This window comes from Crinia signifera, chromosome 3, assembly GCF_055691185.1.
Source record: "Crinia signifera chromosome 3, ASM5569118v1, whole genome shotgun sequence".
NCBI lineage: Eukaryota > Metazoa > Chordata > Amphibia > Anura > Myobatrachidae > Crinia > Crinia signifera.
The window spans coordinates 140,765,416-140,790,055 of record NC_139219.1 but is presented as its reverse complement, the minus strand read 5'-3'; the positions used below and the strand labels follow the sequence as shown (position 1 = coordinate 140,790,055).

Sequence of the window (24,640 nt, the reverse complement as noted above, 5' to 3'; positions counted from 1 at the left end):
CTGATGAAAAAGAAACTGCCGGGGGAGCCCAGCAGCGGAAATCAGCTGGTCGCAAGAGCATGTTCCTGCGACCAGCGATCACTACGGGGGAGAAAACGGGAGCGCGCACCTGGCGATATATCGCCGGTGCACACTCCCATCACGGGCAATATGGTCGCTCAGCGACCATATTGCCCGCGATATTAGACAAAAATGCCCTTGTGTGTACACAGCCTTACTGTCTCTCAAACCAATCTAGTAACATAGATTAACCAGAGCGCTATGCTAGAGCAGATGTGACACTGGCAGCTCTTATGTGTACTTACTGTGACAAATAGAAAAAGGGAGAGCTGAGTATCGAATGAAATATAAATAATAAAAATTATGAAAAATTTAAGATCAATTGGGTATCACAAAATACAATTATTTTACATTTCATATAACATTCTACTGGTTACTAACTAAATAGTGCACTTAAATTTATAAAATTGTTAGAGAATAATAAACATTGGACTGAGCAGTATACTTAGTAAGGTCTCCCGCAGAGGCGTAACTAGAACTTTGTGGGCCCCATAGCAAAATTTATAATGGGGCCCCCCCTAACTCAGGTCTCTACCAGTGCGCTTCCCGCCGTGTTTGGCCACCATTAGTGTGAACAGTAAAAATGTGCCCCTTTAATAGATATTTTCTAAAATAAAGAATGGACATATTCTATAAAAAAGTGTGTGGCCTTACTTCAAAGGGTAATGCCCCTCACAAATTATGTGACACACCGCAAAGCCCCTCACAAATTATGTGACACACCGCAAAGCCCCTAACAAATTATGGGACACACCGCAAAGCCCCTCACAAATTATGTGACACACCGCAAAGCCCCTCACAAATTATGGGACACACCGCAAAGCCCCTAACAAATGATGTGACACACCGCAAAGCCCATTGCACATTATGGGACACACCGCAAAGCTCATTACACATTATGAGACACACCGCAATGCCCATTACACATTATGGGACACACCGCAAAGCCCATTACACATTATAGGACACACCGCAAAGCCCATTACACATTATGGGACACACCGCAAAACCCATTACACATTATGAGACACACCGCAAAGCCCATTACACATTATGGGACACACCGCAAAGCCTATTACACATTATGTCTTTCCTCTGGTATGTCCCAAACTGAGTCTTTAACAAAAGTTCCTTGTCTCCAACTGGGGCCTGATGGGGGTATTTTTTATCCAAGGGGTTAAACAGAGTCTTTAGTCAGTTGCAGGCAAAGGTGGCTTTCCTGAGGCTTCCTTAACTGAGTTAGGGAGGGAGTAGCCAAGGGGTTAATAATTCTCAGCCTGTCCCTTTCTGCCTTACTCTCTCTTTAGGTAGGGGAGGTGTAGATAAGCAGTCTTGGGAGCGTGGGGGATCAAGTGCCCAGACAGGGAGGATAATAAGCAGTCCTGGGGGCATGGGGATCAATCGCCCAGACAGGGAGGGTAGGATGGGTGTCCAGGTGCTCACAAGGGTGTGAAGGGGTTAATGAGGGACTCACCACCGCTGGTCAGTTGGTCGCTGCTGGCCAGTCTGCCCCACGTGTATCTCCCTCTCTCTTCTCAGTGCCGTTTTCTGATTGCCGCGGCCGCCGTGCTGCTGCTCCATGCCTGCAGCACCCCTTCTCCTATTGCAGCGCCGCCTGTCAGTTGCGCCTCTTCACCTCCCGGCACCTTACACACTGCCTGTCAGCTCAGCCTTTTTCTCCCTCCCGCGCGCTCCGTTTTTTCCTCCTCTCCACCACGTCCTTCCCCCCTTCCTCTCGCGCTCTCTCTTCCTGAGCCTGCCCCCTGCATACCGGGCTCATGGGAGATGTAGTCTTTTGTAGAGGTCCCCTCCCCCTTACTGCTCATGTGCGGGGCTGTGATAGAGGCACAGCGTCGGGCATCCGTCCAGGCTGTGCGCGACCCCGCAGGTACCCAGTCCTCCCCACAATAGCCCACTACAAATAAATATATATGTATATATTACATTCCGGACTAGCGCCCCCGCCCATCCCCCGCCCCGGCTTCTTACTCTGCTGCTCTCTCCCCTCCGGCGAGCAGCTTAACATAATACAGGCGGCCGCGGCCACGGCTCCCTAAAAAAATAAAAAGCCTGAGCACGGTGCAGGGGAGTGCTTGCTGTCTATCGGGCCCCCCCAGCCGCCGGGCCCCATAGCAGCTGCATCCCCTGCACCCACGGTAGTTCCGCCACTGGTCTCCCGCTTGCATATAATCCTAAATGGGACAAATACAGTATAATAAAAAGTTAAATGTTAATATATTAAATGGTTAGGTACTTGTTTCCTATCTGGGCGCCCGCTAAGTTAATTGCGCACCATGCTATTCTCCGTTGAGAAATCTGATCGCATCGCATCGTACACATACACGATATTGAACGATGCGATGCGATCCGATTCGATTTCCCATAGGAAACAATGTGAAATGGCTCAATTTAGCCAAATTATCATAGGAACAATAGTAAATGGGCCAAAAATACCCCTGAACATTGAAATGTCCCCCCAAAAGTAGTTGACGCCACCCCGCCATCAACGTGAACCCGAAGCGTGGCGAGCGTAGCGAGCCCGCGAGGGGCGGCGGTACGCGTCCTCCGACCTTTTCATGCCCTACTATCCACTAGGGCGTGGAGTGAGAATAGAATAGTGTGGCGAGCGCAGCGAGCCACCGAGCCCGAAGCGTGGCGAGCGGATGCGGATACCTTCACAGGTAAACGCGTCCCTTCGCGGGCTTCCCAGGTGTCCGCGTCGCCATGGACACCTGGGAAGCCCGCGAGGGGACGCGTATAACTGTGACGGTATCCGCGTCCGCTCGCCACGCTTCGGGCTCGGTGGCTCGCTGCGCTCGCCACACTATTCTATTCTCACTCCACACCCTAGTGGATAGTAGAGCATGAAAAGGTCGGAGGACGCGTACCGCCGCCCCTCGCGGGCTCGCTGCGCTCGCCACGCTTCGGGTTCACGTTGATGGCGGGGTGGCGTCAACTACTTTTGGGGGGACATTTCAATGTTCAGGGGTGTTTTTGGCCCATTTACTATTGTTCCCTATGATAATTTGGCTAAATTGAGCCATTTCACATTGTTTCCTATGGGAAATCGAATCGGATCGCATCGCATCGTTCAATATCGTGTATGTGTACGATGCGATGCGATACGATTTCATTACGGTGCCGTACGTAGAAAACCTGGGCGCCCAGATAGGAAACAAGTACCAATGACTCATACAAATACCAGTGTACAGTATTCATTACACAAACACAGCTTTTTATAATGCTTCTCAGTCAATAACTCTCTCAGCATTGCCTTGATCTCTGCTACTCAGTGTCATTTAACTAATTTCTTGCTAGTTCAGCTATCGGTGATGGGGGAAGGGGGGAGCTGGGGCCTACACATGCAGGATGACAAAGGATATCATTATGACCCATGAGCATACCTCCCAACTGTCACGATTACAGGGGGACAGTCCAGATTTTCGGGTCCTGTCCCGCTGTCCCACCCGCGGCAGGCATTGTCCCGCTGCGGGGGGTGGCAGTTGGGAGACCCCCCAATCTAATAGAATAGATGCTGTGCGCATGCGCACAGCGTCTATTCTTGTATGAAAATGAGGCAGCGGCTATTTAGCATAAGCCGCGCCCACATTTGCATATGCCCCGCCCCCTTTCCGGACGCTATGTCCCTATTTCATAAGCACAGAAGTTGGGAGGTATGCATGAGAGCATGCATTGTTGACGGTCTTTAGTATACACACTCAGCAATATCGCTCAGAAGGGCCAAAATAAGCGATATGATTTATAATATCGCTTAGTGTGTATGGCACATAACTCCTTTGGGCTCTTCTCTTCTCTCTTTTCTAATATTTAATAATGGGACCTCGTTATTATAACGCTTATGACTGTATTTTGGTCAGTACTTGCCAATGGCTTTTTCTGAGGTTTGCTTATTTAACATTATAGGTTTATTTAACAAAGGGATGATGCTCTGTTTCCTATGTCAGAAGCAGGCCCCATAGCTTAGCTTAAAAATAATTTACCAGCGTAGACTACTGTATAAGCTACAGTGATAGCAGCTGTTTCCTAGAGGTTGCAGGGCTGTAGCCTCACCATGATCCCGAGTTAGTCCAATGGGCATCTGCTGCACTATCTGCTAATCACATGCTGAGCTGTGATTGGCAGATTCAGTTTCCAGCAGTAATATGCTTGTAGGGGCTGCAGATGCAGGAGAGATGGGGATGCGCATGTTCAAGTATATCTGCAAGCTGTTTTCTTTTAGGTACGACATTCAATGCAGTCCCTGCGCATGATAGCAGTGGCAGCCTGCCTCTAAACCATAGGCAGTGGTCACCACCATAATTGACTAACATCCTTGAATGACCATGTGGCTCCTGAAAACTGGGTGCCACTCCCACCCCCACTGCCCCCGGAAATACTTTTTATGATGATACTGTAACTCTGCATAAGAACAATACTTTGTTTCTAAACAAAAACATTTTCAATTTATTTTGCAGAAAACATTGATTGTGCACCAAGGAATTTAACTTTCTCTTCTTCAAATAAGATAAATAAGCTTAGCTGGTTGCCACCCAAAACATCAAAAGATATACGTTATACTGTGGAGTACTGCGAGTGAGTTGCTACTTCTTTATTTATTTATGTGTCTCTGGCTCATGCAGTGTGCAATTACATTCATTGGAAAGGTAGCACTTCTTTCAATTAAACTCCAATTTATTACATGGAGGGGCAACTTTGCTTCCATAACTTAAATAATCTATAATGGAGTGGACCATAGGAACGCGCACATTGGGCCTGATTCTGGTTGACTTGGTAAACTGCGAAACTTTGGGACGAAACACCTCCTGCAACACACACATCACAGCTGTATTTACATGGGAAAGCCCAGCGTTTGCATTGGGATGTCCATGAAACACTGAGCCTTCCCATGTCAGAGTGCCACCACCACCCCTGTCCAGCACCCCACCCTGTGCGAGCGCCACGCCGACAGTGCTGGTTGGCGAATGCGCCAGCACAGAAGCCCTGCACATACACGCATAAGATCTAATTAAATGAGGGCTATTGAGTGTTAGGGGTGCACAGGTACACCCTAATACTGTGCACACCCTTATGAACATCTCCCTGCTGCTAGCAATACCAACAATAAGTTTTACCAAAGACTTCTGCTTTTAAGAACTGTATTCTATTAACCACTTGAGTGGTATACCCGCAGTGGCCGGTCCCAGAAAATTTCCAGGCACACCACTAATATGAAGGTGTGCACCAGTGGTGCCTGCAGCTGTGCACCACTGGCGCATCACCTGACTGGACAACCCCCCATTAGCCACTCTCCTCTCCCCTCCCATCGCTCCCCCTAACCTCTCCACTCCAGCGATCATATGACGGAGCTCCCCTGCCACTGCCCTCGCCACCATTAGTTGTAGTGACCAGGCAGCAGGCTTGGGGATGATCAGAGTGGCTTGGGGGGGACTCAGGAGTTCGGGTGCCCAAGTCCTCCCGAGCCGCCTCGAACATCCCTGATCCTGCCACCTGTTGTGAATGGCGTCTGGGGCAGAGGTAGTGCCCGGCAGCTCCGGTGTACGATCATCAGAGTGCAGAAGAGGGGGAGCGACAGGAGGGGGAGCAATGGGGGGGGGACCCCACTCTGTGGTGGGTTTTTCTGGGGCAGGACAAACCTGCCCTGGTATGTTTGTCCTTTTCCAGCAATCCCACCACTCAAGGGGTTAAAAGAAGCACCCATGAATCAATTTTATGTGTGTTTTGCATTGTTAATTATACTAGACCAGGGGTCCACAAACTAATTTGCTCTGGAACCCCATTAGACAATAAAATTAATCACGGGACCCCAGCAAGTTACTGCAGAAGGTCATCACATGACATGTGTAGTCAGCAGACAGCACATTCATGGCAGCATTGTGGAAGCACACAGTGATGTGAGAAGTCTAATATAATGTTATGTAGGTGTCCGTGGCCCCACTCCCTAACTCTGTTGCCCAGGCCTAGCGTCCACGGATAGGTGCAGAACTAGGCTTCGCCTGCACCCATCCCGGCTGTAAGGGCAAATTAGGTCCGCCCAGACTCTGTTACAGGCAGGAGTTAAGATTGGACAACCTATCTGTGGAGACGGACCTGGAGCAAGAGGACAGACTACCTAAGAATAGATGTTGGGAACCACCGACACCTCTACAGACTGGAGGGCCAGACGTGGCCCAAGGGGGTGATAACACCTAGGGGCAGTACAGAGGTAACAATACCCAACGGTGTAATAAACAGTAAAGGAGGCCACACATGCACCGATGCGGGCGGTGCGATGCTGTACGATGGGGTGCGCGCTCCCGTGGCACCTCATCGTACAGTACAAAAAGTATGTGCTGCACATACTTTTTGTACTAGCTTTTTCTAGCACAGCATCGCATTGCATGCACATCGCATGCACAAGGCATACGATGCGATGCTATGTGTGCTAAACTAGCCCACAACGCACGCCAGGATCGGTGCGTGTGTGGGCTGCATAACAGGTACATAACTTCTGGCAATGTGGCTTGCACCATAATATTGTGTCACCCTACGGTCATATTATAATCACACCCAAGCTACGCGCCTGTACACAGGGGATCACAGCCGATAGACACCCAGATATTCAATAAAATTGTATAATACTACTAGAGGTGCCGGCTACCTTATACCTGTATCAATACCATTCACAGCCCAAACGTAGTGTGGGATTAGAGAGCCGCCGTTTTTTAAACACGTACATGTTTTTTGTTTGTGTGTTTTTATACTTCGCTATCTTAAAAATTGTCTAATAAAAGCTAATTTTTATTCGTGTGAGTCCAAGTAGGTGCACCACATCAGGACATACTAACCTGCCTGCCTGCCTGATAACACTACTGCTGCAGCTGATTGCTGCACCTCTTCCTCCCCGCGGCCGCCTGGCGTCCCCATCACCTAGGCAACTGCTGCGGCAGGGGAGGAAGAGGCAGCGTCCTGCTCACTGGGCAGCCAGCCCCCCCCCCCCCCCGGCGTGACATTACAGTGACGTCCCGGTTGCTTAGCAACAGCCGGGACACACTGACCAGAGGCCGCCGAGTGATGGCGGAGACCGCTCGTGCGGCCTCTGACATATAACAGACAATTCATCAGATTTATCAGACTCCTTGAATCACTGACTGAGATTAGAAAAGTCATTGGCCTGATGGTCAGAAACATGGAGTCGCAACCCCATGCTGAGAAGGTCGGAACCCACTTAGGGGTCACAGTTTGAGAACCGCTGTACTAGACCATTGTCATATCACTACTTATTTGCATGTACTGTTACACAGAGTAATTAGAAGATTAAAACTGAAATCGGCAGGAGATTATGGTGTGGTTGAGAGATGTTTTATATTGTAGCGAGAGCCATTAGATGGTGGTAGACACGCCTGATTATTGGTGTTAGACACACCCAATGAACAGTGTTAGACACGCCCAATAGGTGGTGTTAGACACTTCCCTTTGACGGTGCACCAATAAAATGTGCTGCTCATGCCTATGGAATGGACCCAGAAATCTGTGATCTGATACATTCTCAACGGATAACTTGGAGGAGAAAACAGATTATTTGTTAAACACTTTTCTGCTTACTCACTAATCGGACTATAAGCCGAAGGGGTTCCCATTCTGCCAGGACCGGTTTAAGGGAGGGCCTGACACATTAGGGGCCTCCAGATATTCCCAACTCTCCCTGCCATTGACAGTGTGTAGGCTCCTCGATGCACTGTGCTCCCCAGCTGGCGGATCTTCTGTCAGTCATATTGCAGCCTGCTGAGCAGAGATCCAAGTCTAGGACACAGAGGGGGAGCGCTGCACTGATATTGATAGGCACTTCCCCTCTGTGTCCCAGACTCAGCGCTGTGCTCAGCAGGCTGCTCTGTAACTGACTACCTGAGGATCAGCTGGCTGGGGAAAACAGGGCAGCATGGAAGGGACCTCCTGGCACTGGCTGTGGCATGGGGGACGGACAGAGAGCAGCAGCAGTGGGCACTGGCAGGCCCCAATATTTGGTATGTGACACAGGGAAAGGGGGTATGGCTGACACTGTGGGGAATGGGGACAGGGCTGACACTGGGGGTTTGGTGTTTACAAGCGATTTCACTTGTGGGGGCCCCTACAAAGCCAATGTCCTTGGGTCCCCACCAGCCTTGATCCAGCCCTGCATTCTGCTACCCATCACACAACACATGGTGTATTTGTTGCCAAGTTTTTTTTCTTCCCTCTACTTTAACAATTTTAATCTAAACATAATGCAGGCATGCGTTCTTTCCCATTTCTGTGATGGTGCAATCTTATTTTATTGTGTTATAATTAGAAAAAAACGGTTTCCACACATTGACATTGTGTTGTGTTCTCTGCATGTACAGATGTTCTGGTGATTTAGCATGCAAGACCAAATTAGAGTGCACAAATATTACTGAGACCTTGTGTGACTTAACCAGTGAAACAAGTAATTCTGCAAAAACCTATTATGGTACAGTCACTGCAACTAGCCAAGCCTGCTCATCACAGTCACAACCAAAGCAACTAGTTATTAGACGTGGAGGCTGTAAGTATACATTTTCTTTATTTGTTTCATTTATATAGGTGTCTAAGAGAAGGGAACATGTGGACTTTTGGTATGATATTATTAATGGTTTACTTTGTTGTCAGTGTCCAGGTCCATAAAAAATAATCTTTATGTCTACTTCCTAAAGATTACAATTTCCTTGCACCATAGTAAAATTAATATATATTTGCGCACCAATGTCTCCTAATAATACTATATTAGTATATATGTATGCATTTTTATTTCATGTTTATGGTACAGGTATCCTTCCATTGAGATATACAAAGTGCTTGGCGTCTACCCATCTTCCCCACACCTGACTTCTGATCATTCTCTGTTTGCTTTCTTTACTTTTCTATTTCGCAACTTAACCAGCACACATCATTCTATGAATTAACCCAAGGATGAAGCTCTGTAAACCATTCGGTACATTAAAGGTCATGACAGAGGATTGTCAGATTCGGCTCTGCTTTACAAGTAGAATAGTCTTATGTAAAGAGCTAGATCCTGTTCTACTGTAAGATATTTTAGAGAATGCGCTACTACTTTAAAAAATCATATTTTTCCTTATTGATTTTTAATTTAATTATGCAGAGGAAATGAAGTACAGAATGGAAAGAGGGGGTGAAACAACAGAATGGACACACACACAAAATTTACAGTTACAAGCAACTAATAAATAAACACAGATCGTTTATAAGAACCTTACAAGAATGTGGTCTCCAAATTTCTTTTTAAATTTAGTGCATCATTTAATGAGAATCAAACATAATAAGCAAAAAAATGTTTATGGTGATTATTCTGCATAAGAAATACAATTTTTCAACAGATTTGTTTCAATGTTTTTAACAGCGAAATGTGCTCCACGAAATATAATGTTTACTTCTAAGAATATGAAAACTAATCTTACCTGGTTACCACCAATAAAATCTGGAGGAATTCGTTATACTGTGGAGTACTTCGAGTAAGTTATAAATTCCTCATTGTATTAAGTGTATGTGGCTCACTCATCATTTTTATCATTTTTTTCAGGGCGGGGAGAGGGTTTAATTGTTAATTATATACATTTTATTTATTGGTTACCTGAAATAGTTATTTATATTTTTAACTATGTAGGTGGTGTGTTGAATTACTAAAATGTGATGGAGTTGAAAGTGGTAATAGTTATAATGCAGTACATCAATTTACAACACAGTGTACCTGTCTAAAGGGCTAATTTAGTAACAGTCGCAGAAGTGTGAAAATCACAATCAGGCTATTTACACACTTTTGAGCCTTATTCAGGTTCATCCGCTCGATCAAGAATTCGTAAGGGGACCGTTGTTTTGTGTATGCACATGCGCAGCAGCATTTCTGCTCATGTGTATACGCTGGATGCATGTGAACTCAGCAAAAAATCTGTTTGCTGGGTGCCCGCTCCCAGCCTTACGAGCGGGGGGTGGGGGTGGAGAGGCGTGTGGGGTGCCGGGCCATTAGCATATGTGCACGCCCAGTGTTTCATGGGCGGTCCCATGAAAACACTGGCTGAACATAACCGGATGTCCGCCCAATTCCCTGCAATACTACACGCATATGTAAGAGTGGTCTGGACCACCCTTACATATGCGAGCGCCTATTACCATCATTCGATGGTCGGCAACCATGGGGGAGGTTCTTGCTGGCATGCGAATGAATGTTCATGTAAAACATCCATTTGCAAGCCTTGTGAACGCATGGCGCCGGCTAACCATTCGCTTGGCAGGGTTAGAGTGACTCGCAAGGATGCGAATTCGCATCTGAGAGAGTCAACCAGAATAAGGGCCTGTGTCTGCAGAGCACATGCGCGAAGCTTCAAAGTGCGATCACAACCTGGATGGTGCGGCCGGACCATTTTCTGTGGCGGCTGTGTGATATCAGACATAGCTAATGTGAAACATAAAATGGTTGTGTTAAAGGAGACTAATATTCATATAGGTTTAGAGAGGTACTGTACTCAGGGCCGGTGCCACCACTAGGCAGCTTTAGGCATTTGCCTGGGGCGCCGGTCAGTTGAGGGCAGCACCTGGGAGCAGCCACTCCCCCCCCCCCCCCTCAGTTGAGTCTGGTGAGCGGCGCCTGAAACTCCCCTCCCTCCCCTGGAACATGCAGGATACAGCCACAGACCCCCCACCCCACATGTAGCGATATGACCGCAAACCCCCCCCCCCCCCATGGAACAGGCCGGCGGCAAAATGTCCCCCACCTTGAGCGGCGCCTGCACCCCGAAACCCCCCCCCCAGCGGGTGGAGCAGCCCCAGGCAGTGAACCACCTGGGGCGCTGGTTTCCTTACACTAGCCCTGACTGTACTCTGAGTCTGACTATTCTGTTTGTAAAGGGAATAGAAATGAATACTCTTAATCAACTTTTCTGTGTACAGACAGGTTACTTAAATAAATAAATAAAGGTTATACACTATGCATGCTCAGTCCTCTGATGTTCAGCGAGGCGTGTTTTGATTTTTTTTCTTTGTTCCACATACTGTAGGCCAAGGGGAACTCTAGCAAGTAGGTGTCTCCCTCTAATACACATCAGATGTTGTTTTATTTTATATTCCTTATTGGTTTATCTAGACTGAAATTATGTTAATGATTAATCTGTTTTTTTATTTTTTATTTGTGGTTTTGCTTCCCATGCCTCATCTGCATACGATGCAAAACCGCAAATCAAAACAACTACTAGGCTGGCTATACTTGATACTCCAGTTCACTGTAAATAGATACAGCTTCATGCAGAGCTGGATATACATCAAATAGTCATATATAAAAATTTTTGGTACTTGTTTCCTAGCACGGCCACACCGATTTACATCGGGGTGGTCGTGTCGGAAAAATCGGGTCGGTCGCATCGCATGCGATTTGGTCGCATGCGATGCGATCGACGCGACCGACCGATTTTCGACCCGATTTTTTTATTGAATGAAATGTAAATCGGGTCCCTGGGACCCGATTTTACATTGGATTCAATGTAAAATATTCCCAACCCCCCCAAATTTAACGGCGTACACCCCACCCCACGATAGACGCCAACCCGAAGCGTGGCGAGCGCAGCGAGCCCGCGAGGGGCGGCGGTGCACGTCCTCCGACCTTTTCATTACCCTACTATCCACGTCGGCGTGGAGTTGAGAATAGAATAGTGTGGCGAGCGCAGCGAGCCACCGAGCCCGAAGCGTGGCGAGCGCAGCGAGCCCCGCGAGGGGACGCGTATACCTGTGAAGTTATACGCGTCCCCTCGCGGGGCTCGCTGCGCTCGCCACGCTTCGGGCGTGGTGGCTCGCTGCGCTCGCCACACTATTCTATTCTCAACTCCACGCCGACGTGGATAGTAGGGGAATGAAAAGGTCGGAGGACGCGCACCGCCTCCCCTCGCGGGCTCGCTGCGCTCGCCACGCTTCGGGTTAGCGTCTATCGTGGGGTGATGACGGGGACATCTATAATGTGAAATGGGTCATATTGGCCCATTTCACATTTTTCACATTTTCTCACGATTTCAATGTTAAAAAATTTTTTAACATTGAAGCCTATGGAAAAATCGGGGGCATCGCGTCGGAACCAATGTTAATGGTCCCGACCGACGCGATGCCCCCCGATATTTTACCTTTCCCGACACGATTTCAATGTTAAAATATTTTTTAACATTGAAGCCTATGGAAATATCGGGGGCATCGCGTCGGTCGCGTCGGGACCAATGTTAATGGTCCCGACCGACGCGATGCCCCCGATATTGTGTCCTAGCCGGCAAAATGGACCTGATTTCAAAGGAAATCGGGTCCATCGTATGGATCGTGTACCTTAACTTAAAGGTACACGATCCATAAGATTGTGGCCGTGCTAGGAAACAAGTACCAATTGTTTAAAATTAAAGTATGTGAAAAAGATACACCCAGTTAAAAAGAAAAAAAAAATAACCACAAACAGATCAAACTGAGTGGTCTCCACCCCGGAAACAGAGCAGGATCCAGCCACTGATGAAAGGCAGCTGGTGGAAGCTTGCATATCAGCAGGATGGGTATAGGGGTTGTTGGGAGTTATGCACACACAATTTATATTAACACCCTACAATTATGGGGTGGTATTCCACTTGATGTTTGTGGACATCAGTGGGGGTGCTATCCCAAATATATTAGGATCAAGGACAAAGAAGAAGAAAAAGAATTTGTGTTGGATGCACTCCTCAGATTCAATAAAGAAATTTACAAATTAATTCCTTTCCTTGTGTTTTTTTATATATAAAATGAGTGGGAGCTCCTTTTATCTTTATTGTTCAAAAAAGTAGGATAAGGAGACGGCCACTAGTAGTGAAATTAAGGGGTTAAAATTGACAATGACATACATACATATAGTGACGATAAAGACAAGAAATTGTGGTTTTGAGAGTTTTAAAATGTAGGTAGGGGTGACTGTTTTTGGTGTGTTTAGGGGTATATTCCCCACCAGTGTTCTTGATGTCTAGTACTGCATAAATTGTATGTACATTTAGTCGTATTTACACTTTTGGAGAAATATACAAATTTATACCTCAATGGGTTTTTTTCTCCAGTGTAATAGTTGCTTAGCCACAGAGGGTTATAGTGGATCTTTAGGTGACAGTATGATATTACTGTTTCACATTTAGTAGTTTATATCAATTCACTCAAAATCTGGCGTAATGCCCAAGATTAAATGTATCAGGCTTCTTGTGTGGATATTTGGAGTCTGAAAGGATGGAGCGGCCGCGCCATCTATTGGCCACTTGAGTCAGTGGTACATTTAAATATAAATCATACTAGCCCACATTAGTATTATTGGTTAGGTGGTCTCAAGCTGGCTTAGATAATCCCTGCTGATTTTAAACAGCCCTCACTGTGGTTTGATCAGACATCACTTAAAGGGGGTATCAATGCTGGTATGTCGTTAGTATATGACATATAATTTTACTGCATATAAGCAGGGGTATAATTCCCACCAGGCTCCTCGGGTGTTTCACAGGTTGTGTTGTGTTTACACTTTATTTGAGAAGAAAAATACACACATATATATCTCAATGGGTTTGTTCTCAAGTGTAGTGATTGTTTGACCACAAGGGATTTGTACTAAGTTTATAAATGCAAAGACAATGTTGCTATTTCATACTTAATACATTCATTTGTGTCAATTCATTCAGATCTGGCGTTATGCCCAGAACTGGGGAAATCAGGCTCCTTGTATAATTATTTAGAGCTTTGGAAGGTGGAGCGACAGCACCATCTATTGGCCACTTCTATTAGTGGTACATGTAGGTATGGAATATAAAACCCCACATTGGTATTATTAATTAGATGGTCTCAGGCTCGCCTGAATGATCTTTGCCACTATAATAGCCCTCTCTGTGGTCTAATAGAGCAACATTTAAAGAGACATCAACACTGGAATACTATTGTTGTACATGAGAAAGAAATTTTCTATGCTAACACCAAACAGTCATTTTCCCTAACTCTACAATAGACAGGACACGTGTTTCGCTATGTGCTTCTTCAAGCTGACCACCAGAGTGTGGTAAGGCCGGGATATTTATCAAAAAGCGCCCAGCCAATCGCGTGGTCCAATCCGAGCATGTGGTATGATTGCGCCTATCATCGGGCGCTTCTACTTCCGCCCTCAGCTGTTCGTCCGGCCAGATACTCAGTGAGTGACGTCATCGCGTCAGTCACGTGACGCGAGCGTCGCGTCACGTGGTTATCAACGACCAATCAAGCGGCTGTGGTTGCCGGACCAGGAAGTAAGTAAGACTGGAACGTCGCCCTGGAATCTGTGTATTACATAATACACAGTAAAAAAGGGTTGCGTTCCCTCATTTATTTTACATCCACGACTGTGCCATTCACTGTACTTAAGCTCCGTTGTGTGGAGTTTTGACATTATCGTTTGCTGAAATTTGCTGTGTTTATAAATGGGTCATATTGTCCTATGATTCATATTATGCATATTCCCCAATGAGGTCCTGCCATATGTATGCCGAATAAGGTTAGCTATCCAAATTGATGGGGTATTGTAACCAATACTACATTCCTTTGTTATCTATCAAAATTCAGAAATATGATAGTCTTGTTCTTAGCTATAGAATACATCACTCTGCTGTTATTATCTATATACATAATAGCATGTTGTTCTTATGTATATTATTATTGCAGGTATTGAATATTGCATATTAAGTATGAGCAGGAAGAGAAAAGATAAGAAGCATGGGAGGATTTTATTACTCCATGGATTTGGTTAAATCTCACCATTAAAATATATATATTGAAAAAAGATTGGCTATTTTGTCTTGTTCCTTTTTGTTCTAGATAAGATATATGCGGTGATATTATTCTATATTGACTAAATGGGTGGGATGAGGTGTAGTGAATAGTGTGAAAAGATATATTAAAAAAGGGGGAAAAATGTGTGCAAAAAAATTATGTGCTCATAACAATGAAAACTGGTGAGAGAAGACATTGGTTGTATAAGTGGTTAATGACCATGAAAATGAAGGTGTATTAGTGGCTACTAAAGGTGATTGAATATTAAAGGGCATATTATGCCCAGGTGAGAGGTATTGTAGGGGGGAACTGTGATAAGAAAAAAATCTGAAGAATGGTGTATATACATCAAATATGATTAGGTGATGAGGTGTTGGGTTCCACATCATATAGTGGTGGAATCTGACATACTGGACATCATATAGTGGTGGAATCTGACATACTGGACATTAGTCCTTTTTGTCATTGGAATTGTTCTCCCGTGATCTTTAGATATATCTATATTGATCTATTTCGTCAAGGGGATAGGAGCTCATCAAGGTGGTTCTATTACGAGATGGACTCAATTATTCACATAAAATGGTAGGTAGTTGTTGGGGTTGAAGGAGTATTTTCTTGTATTTGATAATAGTTTTGACCCGTCGTGAAGGATTTATGGCCACAGGTGATGGTTGTTCTATTATTTCTGATTCATAGCTTTCTATCTCTTTTTTATATTTGTCATAGCGGGTCTGAAAGAGTTCTAGTGTCTCATGGTTTTTCAACCTCTCCCCTAGTGTTGTTATCTCCAATGACAATTGAGTCAATAATAATTCATCATGTTTGATAAGAATTTTCATTAGCTCTTTCATGAGCTAATGAAAATTCTTATCAAACATGATGAATTATTGACTCAATTGTCAATTGTCATAATAAAATCTGCCCACAAGTCCAGGTCTATCAAACACTGGTGTCAAGAGATTTGGATCAACTGCTTACCAACCAATCCTCCAACCCACATAACATCAACATAGGGGAAAAGAATGCACTAAAAGAGATATCTGAATGGCATGACACAATAGTTAAACCTTCGGACAAGGGGGGGAACGTGGTCCTCTGGCCACGGGACCTCTATGTCCAAGAGCTACAGAAACAACTCTGTGACAGAAAATGTTATTCAAAATTAATCTTTAGTCCCAGTGCAGATTTTTCAAGACAATACCAGAACTTCATTAAAACAGCACATGACAATAAAATCATCTCCCACAGTGATTTTAAATTCCTACAGACAGACAACCCCAAAACTCCAACACTGTACCTCCTCCCAAAGATACACAAAAACTCCAAGACACCCCCTGGCAGGCCCATCGTGTCCGGTAAAGGCAGCTTAACAGAGAAGTTGAGCATATACGTGGACCAATTCCTACGGAAACACGTTACTGCATTACCATCATACCTCCGTGACACGATGGACGTGCTAAAAAAGTTAGAGAATCTGTCAGTTAATACCAACACATGGCTTGTATCATTAGACGTTGAAAGTCTTTATACAAGTATAAACCATGAGAGAGGAATTGAAGCTGTCCAATATTTCCTTCAGATGGACGCCAATCACGAATTCAACCATTTCCTCACTGAAGCAATCAGATTCATTCTGACTAAAAACTATTTTGTCTGCCAAGGCTCCCACTACCTCCAGGTGCGGGGCACAGCTATGGGGACAGCTTGTGCCCCGACGTATGCCAATCTGTACCTGGGGTGGTGGGAGAGAGAGGTAGTCTTCCAGGATGCCAATACAAGATACACAGATAAGATACCATTGTATCTTCGTTACATAGATGACATCCTGATGTTGTGGGATGGAGAGAAAAGTGAATTGGAGGAGATGATTAACGTGCTAAATGATAATAATCTAAATCTCAAATTATCATATGAAGCCAGTCAACAAAAGATTCATTTTCTGGATCTAACCATCAGCATAGATGACAATGGCAATATCTGCACTGACCTATTCAGAAAAGAAACAGCTACGAATAGTGTACTACATGCCACCAGTGCACATCTACCAAGCACTATTAGAGCCATCCCCAAGGGTGAAATGATTAGGATCAAACGGAATTGCTCGAACTCCAATATATATGAAAAAAGAGAGCAAGAGTTATCCGCAAGACTACATGAGAGAGGATACAGTCAGACCCTGATCAAAAGATCTCGTAATGAAGTTAAACAAATTCCAAGAGAGACTCTGTTATCACCCAAAATACGAGTTACCAAGAAAGAAGAGCCAGTACTCTTCATTGGCACCTTCAACAAGAACTGGAGAAACATCAATAACATCCTACAACGACACTGGCATATTCTGCAAACTGATGAAGATTTAAACCAGGTCCTCCCAGCAAAAGTACAGACCAGCTGGCGGAGAGCCAGGAATTTAAAAGATCGATTAGTGCAGAGTCACCTGGCAGAACCTGTGAAAAATACCCCCAAAAAATTGGGATCTGAAAAATGTGGGCGGTGCAAAGCATGCACTTATATGATTCCCACCAAAACCTTTGTGGATAAATTCGGTAAAATCTGGAAAATCCAAACGCTCATCACATGTACAACCATAGGGGTAATTTACCAACTACAATGCCCCTGTGGTAAGATCTATGTTGGTAAAACCAAGCGACCCCTCAAAGTACGGGTGCTAGAACACATAGGGTCTATAAGAAATGCGAGGAAAGACTCAGCCAATTTTAAAAAACTCACCCCAGTGGCAAGACATTTTATGAGATCCCATAATAATGACCCCACTGGCCTTAGAGTCTTTGGAATGAGACATGTCCAACTGGGAATCAGAGGAGGAGACCTGGACAGAGAACTTTTGAAAATAGAGACCAAAATGATATTTCTAATGGACTCCTTACAACCACAAGGTCTCAACGAATACAACAGTTACTTGCCATTCCTGTAAAAAAGTAAAAAAGCACTCCAGTGGATCATATATAACATATACTTACCTAATGGCCATACTTACCCTGGCAGGAACAACCATCACCTGTGGCCATAAATCCTTCACGACGGGTCAAAACTATTATCAAATACAAGAAAATACTCCTTCAACCCCAACAACTACCTACCATTTTATGTGAATAATTGAGTCCATCTCGTAATAGAACCACCTTGATGAGCTCCTATCCCCTTGACGAAATAGATCAATATAGATATATCTAAAGATCACGGGAGAACAATTCCAATGACAAAAAGGACTAATGTCCAGTATGTCAGATTCCACCACTATATGATGTCCAGTATGTCAGATTCCACCACTATATGATGTGGAACCCAACACCTCATCACCTAATCATATTTGATGTATATACACCATTCTTCAGATTTTTTTCTTATCACAGTTCCCCCCTACAATACCTCTCACCTGGGCATAATATGCCCTTTAATATTCAATCACCTTTAGTAGCCACTAATACACCTTCATTTTCATGGTCATTAACCACTTATACAACCAATGTCTTCTCTCACCAGTTTTCATTGTTATGAGCACATAATTTTTTTGCACACATTTTTCCCCCTTTTTTAATATATCTTTTCACACTATTCACTACACCTCATCCCACCCATTTATTCAATATAGAATAATATCACCGCATATATCTTATCTAGAACAAAAAGGAACAAGACAAAATAGCCAATCTTTTTTCAATATATATATTTTAATGGTGAGATTTAACCAAATCCATGGAGTAATAAAATCCTCCCATGCTTCTTATCTTTTCTCTTCCTGCTCATACTTAATATGCAATATTCAATACCTGCAATAATAATATACATAAGAACAACATGCTATTATGTATATAGATAATAACAGCAGAGTGATGTATTCTATAGCTAAGAACAAGACTATCATATTTCTGAATTTTGATAGATAACAAAGGAATGTAGTATTGGTTACAATACCCCATCAATTTGGATAGCTAACCTTATTCGGCATACATATGGCAGGACCTCATTGGGGAATATGCATAATATGAATCATAGGACAATATGACCCATTTATAAACACAGCAAATTTCAGCAAACGATAATGTCAAAACTCCACACAACGGAGCTTAAGTACAGTGAATGGCACAGTCGTGGATGTAAAATAAATGAGGGAACGCAACCCTTTTTTACTGTGTATTATGTAATACACAGATTCCAGGGCGACGTTCCAGTCTTACTTACTTCCTGGTCCGGCAACCACAGCCGCTTGATTGGTCGTTGATAACCACGTGACGCGACGCTCGCGTCACGTGACTGACGCGATGACGTCACTCACTGAGTATCTGGCCGGACGAACAGCTGAGGGCGGAAGTAGAAGCGCCCGATGATAGGCGCAATCATACCACATGCTCAGATTGGACCACGCGATTGGCTGGGCGCTTTTTGATAAATATCCCGGCCTTACCACACTCTGGTGGTCAGCTTGAAGAAGCACATAGCGAAACACGTGTCCTGTCTATTGTAGAGTTAGGGAAAATGACTGTTTGGTGTTAGCATAGAAAATTTCTTTCTCATGTACAACAATAGTATTCCAGTGTTGATGTCTCTTTAAATGTTGCTCTATTAGACCACAGAGAGGGCTATTATAGTGGCAAAGATCATTCAGGCGAGCCTGAGACCATCTAATTAATAATACCAATGTGGGGTTTTATATTCCATACCTACATGTACCACTAATAGAAGTGGCCAATAGATGGTGCTGTCGCTCCACCTTCCAAAGCTCTAAATAATTATACAAGGAGCCTGATTTCCCCAGTTCTGGGCATAACGCCAGATCTGAATGAATTGACACAAATGAATGTATTAAGTATGAAATAGCAACATTGTCTTTGCATTTATAAACTTAGTACAAATCCCTTGTGGTCAAACAATCACTACACTTGAGAACAAACCCATTGAGATATATATGTGTGTATTTTTCTTCTCAAATAAAGTGTAAACACAACACAACCTGTGAAACACCCGAGGAGCCTGGTGGGAATTATACCCCTGCTTATATGCAGTAAAATTATATGTCATATACTAACGACATACCAGCATTGATACCCCCTTTAAGTGATGTCTGATCAAACCACAGTGAGGGCTGTTTAAAATCAGCAGGGATTATCTAAGCCAGCTTGAGACCACCTAACCAATAATACTAATGTGGGCTAGTATGATTTATATTTAAATGTACCACTGACTCAAGTGGCCAATAGATGGCGCGGCCGCTCCATCCTTTCAGACTCCAAATATCCACACAAGAAGCCTGATACATTTAATCTTGGGCATTACGCCAGATTTTGAGTGAATTGATATAAACTACTAAATGTGAAACAGTAATATCATACTGTCACCTAAAGATCCACTATAACCCTCTGTGGCTAAGCAACTATTACACTGGAGAAAAAAACCCATTGAGGTATAAATTTGTATATTTCTCCAAAAGTGTAAATACGACTAAATGTACATACAATTTATGCAGTACTAGACATCAAGAACACTGGTGGGGAATATACCCCTAAACACACCAAAAACAGTCACCCCTACCTACATTTTAAAACTCTCAAAACCACAATTTCTTGTCTTTATCGTCACTATATGTATGTATGTCATTGTCAATTTTAACCCCTTAATTTCGCTACTAGTGGCCGTCTCCTTATCCTACTTTTTTGAACAATAAAGATAAAAGGAGCTCCCACTCATTTTATATATAAAAAAACACAAGGAAAGGAATTAATTTGTAAATTTCTTTATTGAATCTGAGGAGTGCATCCAACACAAATTCTTTTTCTTCTTCTATATCAGCAGGATGCCATGCTACTGTATGTATGTTTCTCATAAGAGTGATATATGCCTTTGTGGTACCCACTTGGATCCTGTTTAGCAAACTACTGAAACTGAACTATTTACACGCAATGCACAATACATAGGCCCTTATTCTGGTTGGTGCGGTAATATCCGCGTGCGTTCCTGCCGCCGATGTTTTGTGTCTGCGCATGTGCAGAGGCGTCTCTGCGCATGTGCGAACGGAACGCACGGCCACATTCCGCATGAAATGTGTACACTACGAACAGGGGGTGGAGAGGGGTGTGAAGGGCTGTTTGGGCTCATTACCATATGTTTACACCCCGCGTTTCATGGGCGTTCCCATGCAAACGCTGGGCGTACGTATGGTAATGCGGCCGTGACGCACGTGTAGGGGCGGACATATGACATTGCCGGATGTCAGCTGCCCGCCCAGATCCCTGCTTTTGCACAGAGAAATGCCCGTGTGGTCTGAGGTTGCGGGAGCTGCCTGGCCATTCGGTCTTGCATTCGATGGTCTGCGACCATCGAATAATGGGGGAGGTTCCCTGAGATGGAGGAGGTGTATTCATGAGAAATACACGTGCGGTCCGTTCGGACAGCTTCTTACCGCGTTCGGACGGAGTTGGCGATCCGTATGGAAGGCGGGGTTTAGGACGCACGGTGCTGGCCGCATATTCGGATCCGGCCGCACCGATCAGAATAAGGGCCATAGTAACAAAGTTTGTGAGGTTGAAAAAGACATTAGTCCATCAAGTTCAACCTATCACTGCTCTCCTGCAGTGATAGTGACCTGGATGAAGTTACCGTCTATTCATTATAAACCACAGCATACCTCCCAAAAGTCCCGCTTTCACAGAGCCACTGGACATGCCAGCATAGCGGCAAAATAGGGGCATGGCCTCGCTGGAGTGAAATGATTTATAAGGCACGCCCCCTTGTCACGAGGCAAATTTTGGGCACACGCCTTCTACGCGTGCATCTGTCCTACCGAGCACTTGTCTCAAGTTGGAAGGTATGCCAGAGTCCCCAATGACCCAAAGATCACTGGGTTAGAAACCTCTCCTCTAACCTTATTGGGTGACCGGGTGTTGTGTGTGCAGTCCTTCTGCTAAACAGATCACCAGGTGGTATGCTGTATATATATATATATATATATATATATATATATATATATATATATATATATGTGTCCAAGAGACCGGCACAATCCACAGCAGCTATGCAGAGGAAATTGGCTGGGTGCCTGCACAGAGGGATAGCATACTTGGTGGGGATGGAGCGGCACTCTCAGCAGGAAGAAAAACAGGTACACGTTAGATAGAGCGACGTTTCAACGTCCTTTATTTGGACATTTTCTTCAGGCTGTTAATCATTTGAAAGAAACATGGCTTTATACCCCACTGTGCAAATTAGCAACACCTGCCACCACACAGGGCGACGCAATGTGCATGACATCATAAAAAAATGCTACCATCACCATGGATACAATAACAAACCCCCATTGAAAGACTAAAAATCAGTAAATGGGACATTAAACATGGATTATAGCAAAAGCATAAATATCATTAGCAGGCAATATAAATAGGTCACAGGCAGTGTTATACAAGCCGCAAACAAATGTAAGCAAAGTGACATATAGTTAATACGCTATTTATACACTCATAAAATATGCTCACAAAGGAGTAAATAATGCTCACAAAGGAGTAAATAATGTTAGAATGACATGTAGAGGAGACAATATAGGCTCCCCAGTACAATGATAAGGTAGCAACAGGTGGAATGCCAGAATAGTTAGCTTTACTAAAGGTGAAGGACAAAGCATAGATGGAATAGTGATATGTAATTCCATAATAACAGACAACAACCAGATAACAACGGGGCACAAAGAATTACTTTCTGGTAAGGCAGCTAATGCCCGCTAGCTCATTTAAGCCACGGGGAGCAAGTGTGTCTAAGCGGTGTATCCACCTTGATTCGCATTTAAGTAGCTGTAAACCCCGATTGCCACCCCTCAAATTCAGAGGGATGTGGTCAATCATTCGATACCTTAAAGAAGGTAAGGTATGTTGTCTTAGTACAAAATGCTTGGGTACAGGCAAATCACATTTTCCACCCGCCAGTGCAGCTCTAATAGTCGAACGATGTGTGGTTATACGTTCTTTAAAACTGCGCTCAGTTTTTCCAATATACGAAAGGCCACAAGGGCAAACTAATTGGTACACAACAAATCTAGTTTGGCATGTTAAAGTATGTCTGATGGTGTACTTAGTACCCTGAAGAGGATGATAGAAGGTATTGCCAGGTATCATACATGTACAGACTGTACAAGTGCACCGAATGCATCCTCTAGGGGGGGGTTTTATAGGAGCACTAAAGCCTGTAATGTCAGTTTTGACAAGTATGTCCCGCATATTAGGGCCCCTTTGGTAACATGCCATGAGTCTGGTGTTAGGAATATTGATTTGTTTGTCAGTTTTGACTATAGGCCACAATTTTTTGGAGATTTTGTTAATGACCGGGCTAGCTTTAGTGTAAGTGGTAACCCAGGGGATCATGGGGGTAGGGGGTATATTAGGTTTAGTAACCAAAAGGTCTTCTCTGGGAATGCCTGCTACCCGATCCCTAGCGGAAAGAAGATGTTGAAGACTGTAACCACGTAGGAGGAATTTGTGAATCAATGTGTCAATCTGAACAACAGACTCAGCAGGGTCTGACACAATGCGCTTAATCCGCACCATTTGGGAGAATGGTAAACCCTTTATCAAACTAGTGGGGTGGCAGCTGGTTCCATGCAACAGATTATTCCTGTCAGTCTCTTTCTGAAATAAAGAGGTGGAGATAGCCCCATTAGTAATTTTCACTGTGACATCAAGGAAATTGATGGCACCCTGATTATATGTCATGGTTAACTTAACCGGACTGGGGCCAGTGTTGTGGATGTCAATGTGAGCAACCAAATCTAGAATATCACCAGACCAAATTAAAAACAGGTCATCGATAAATCTTTGATATAGGAAGATTCTGGCTGCTATCGATGGTATTTGAAAGAATAATAATTGCTCAACATAAAACATGTAGATGTTGGCATATGCCGGTGCGGCATTAGAACCCATCGAGCAGCCATTAAGCTGCAGCCAGAATTTTCCATCATGCAGAAAGTAATTGCGGCACAAAACAAATCGTAACAATGCAATCATAAAGTTGATATCAGGTCCCGTGTAGTCAGGTAATTGGGACAAAAATAATCTAAAAGCCTCAACACCATCACCATGGGGGATGATGGTGTAGAGGCTTTTGACATCCAGTGTGACAAGCCAAATCTCACCAATCAAGGTGGGTAGATTTTTAAGTGCTACCAAAAGCGCGGTGGTGTCTAACAAATAATATGGCTGGCACACAATGAATGGCTGTAAAATGGCATCGATAAAGACAGAAATGCATTGTGATAAAGACCGCCGGGCCGCTATAATGGGTCGCCCGGGGGGCGCAGTCAGTGACTTATGAATCTTAGGAATACTATATCGAAGATTTATCGATGACCTGTCCCAGTCCGGTTAAGTTAACCATGACATATAATCAGGGTGCCATCAATTTCCTTGATGTCACAGTGAAAATTACTAATGGGGCTATCTCCACCTCTTTATTTCAGAAAGAGACTGACAGGAATAATCTGTTGCATGGAACCAGCTGCCACCCCACTAGTTTGATAAAGGGTTTACCATTCTCCCAAATGGTGCGGATTAAGCGCATTGTGTCAGACCCTGCTGAGTCTGTTGTTCAGATTGACACATTGATTCACAAATTCCTCCTACGTGGTTACAGTCTTCAACATCTTCTTTCCGCTAGGGATCGGGTAGCAGGCATTCCCAGAGAAGACCTTTTGGTTACTAAACCTAATATACCCCCTACCCCCATGATCCCCTGGGTTACCACTTAC

The 24,640-nt window shown here is 44.3% G+C and overlaps 1 protein-coding gene across 1 annotated transcript in view; it reads left to right on the top strand.

Moving 5' to 3' along the window:
* LOC146063823 (interleukin-20 receptor subunit alpha-like) overlaps window positions 1-24,640 on the top strand; it is a 77,521-nt gene that overhangs the window by 17,844 nt on the left and 35,037 nt on the right. The window contains exons 2-4 of the mRNA XM_083176616.1: window positions 4,536-4,653; window positions 8,439-8,620; window positions 9,473-9,584. Coding sequence (XP_083032742.1) covers window positions 4,536-4,653; window positions 8,439-8,620; window positions 9,473-9,584 — 412 coding nt within the window. The remainder of the gene's footprint in view (window positions 1-4,535; window positions 4,654-8,438; window positions 8,621-9,472; window positions 9,585-24,640) is intronic.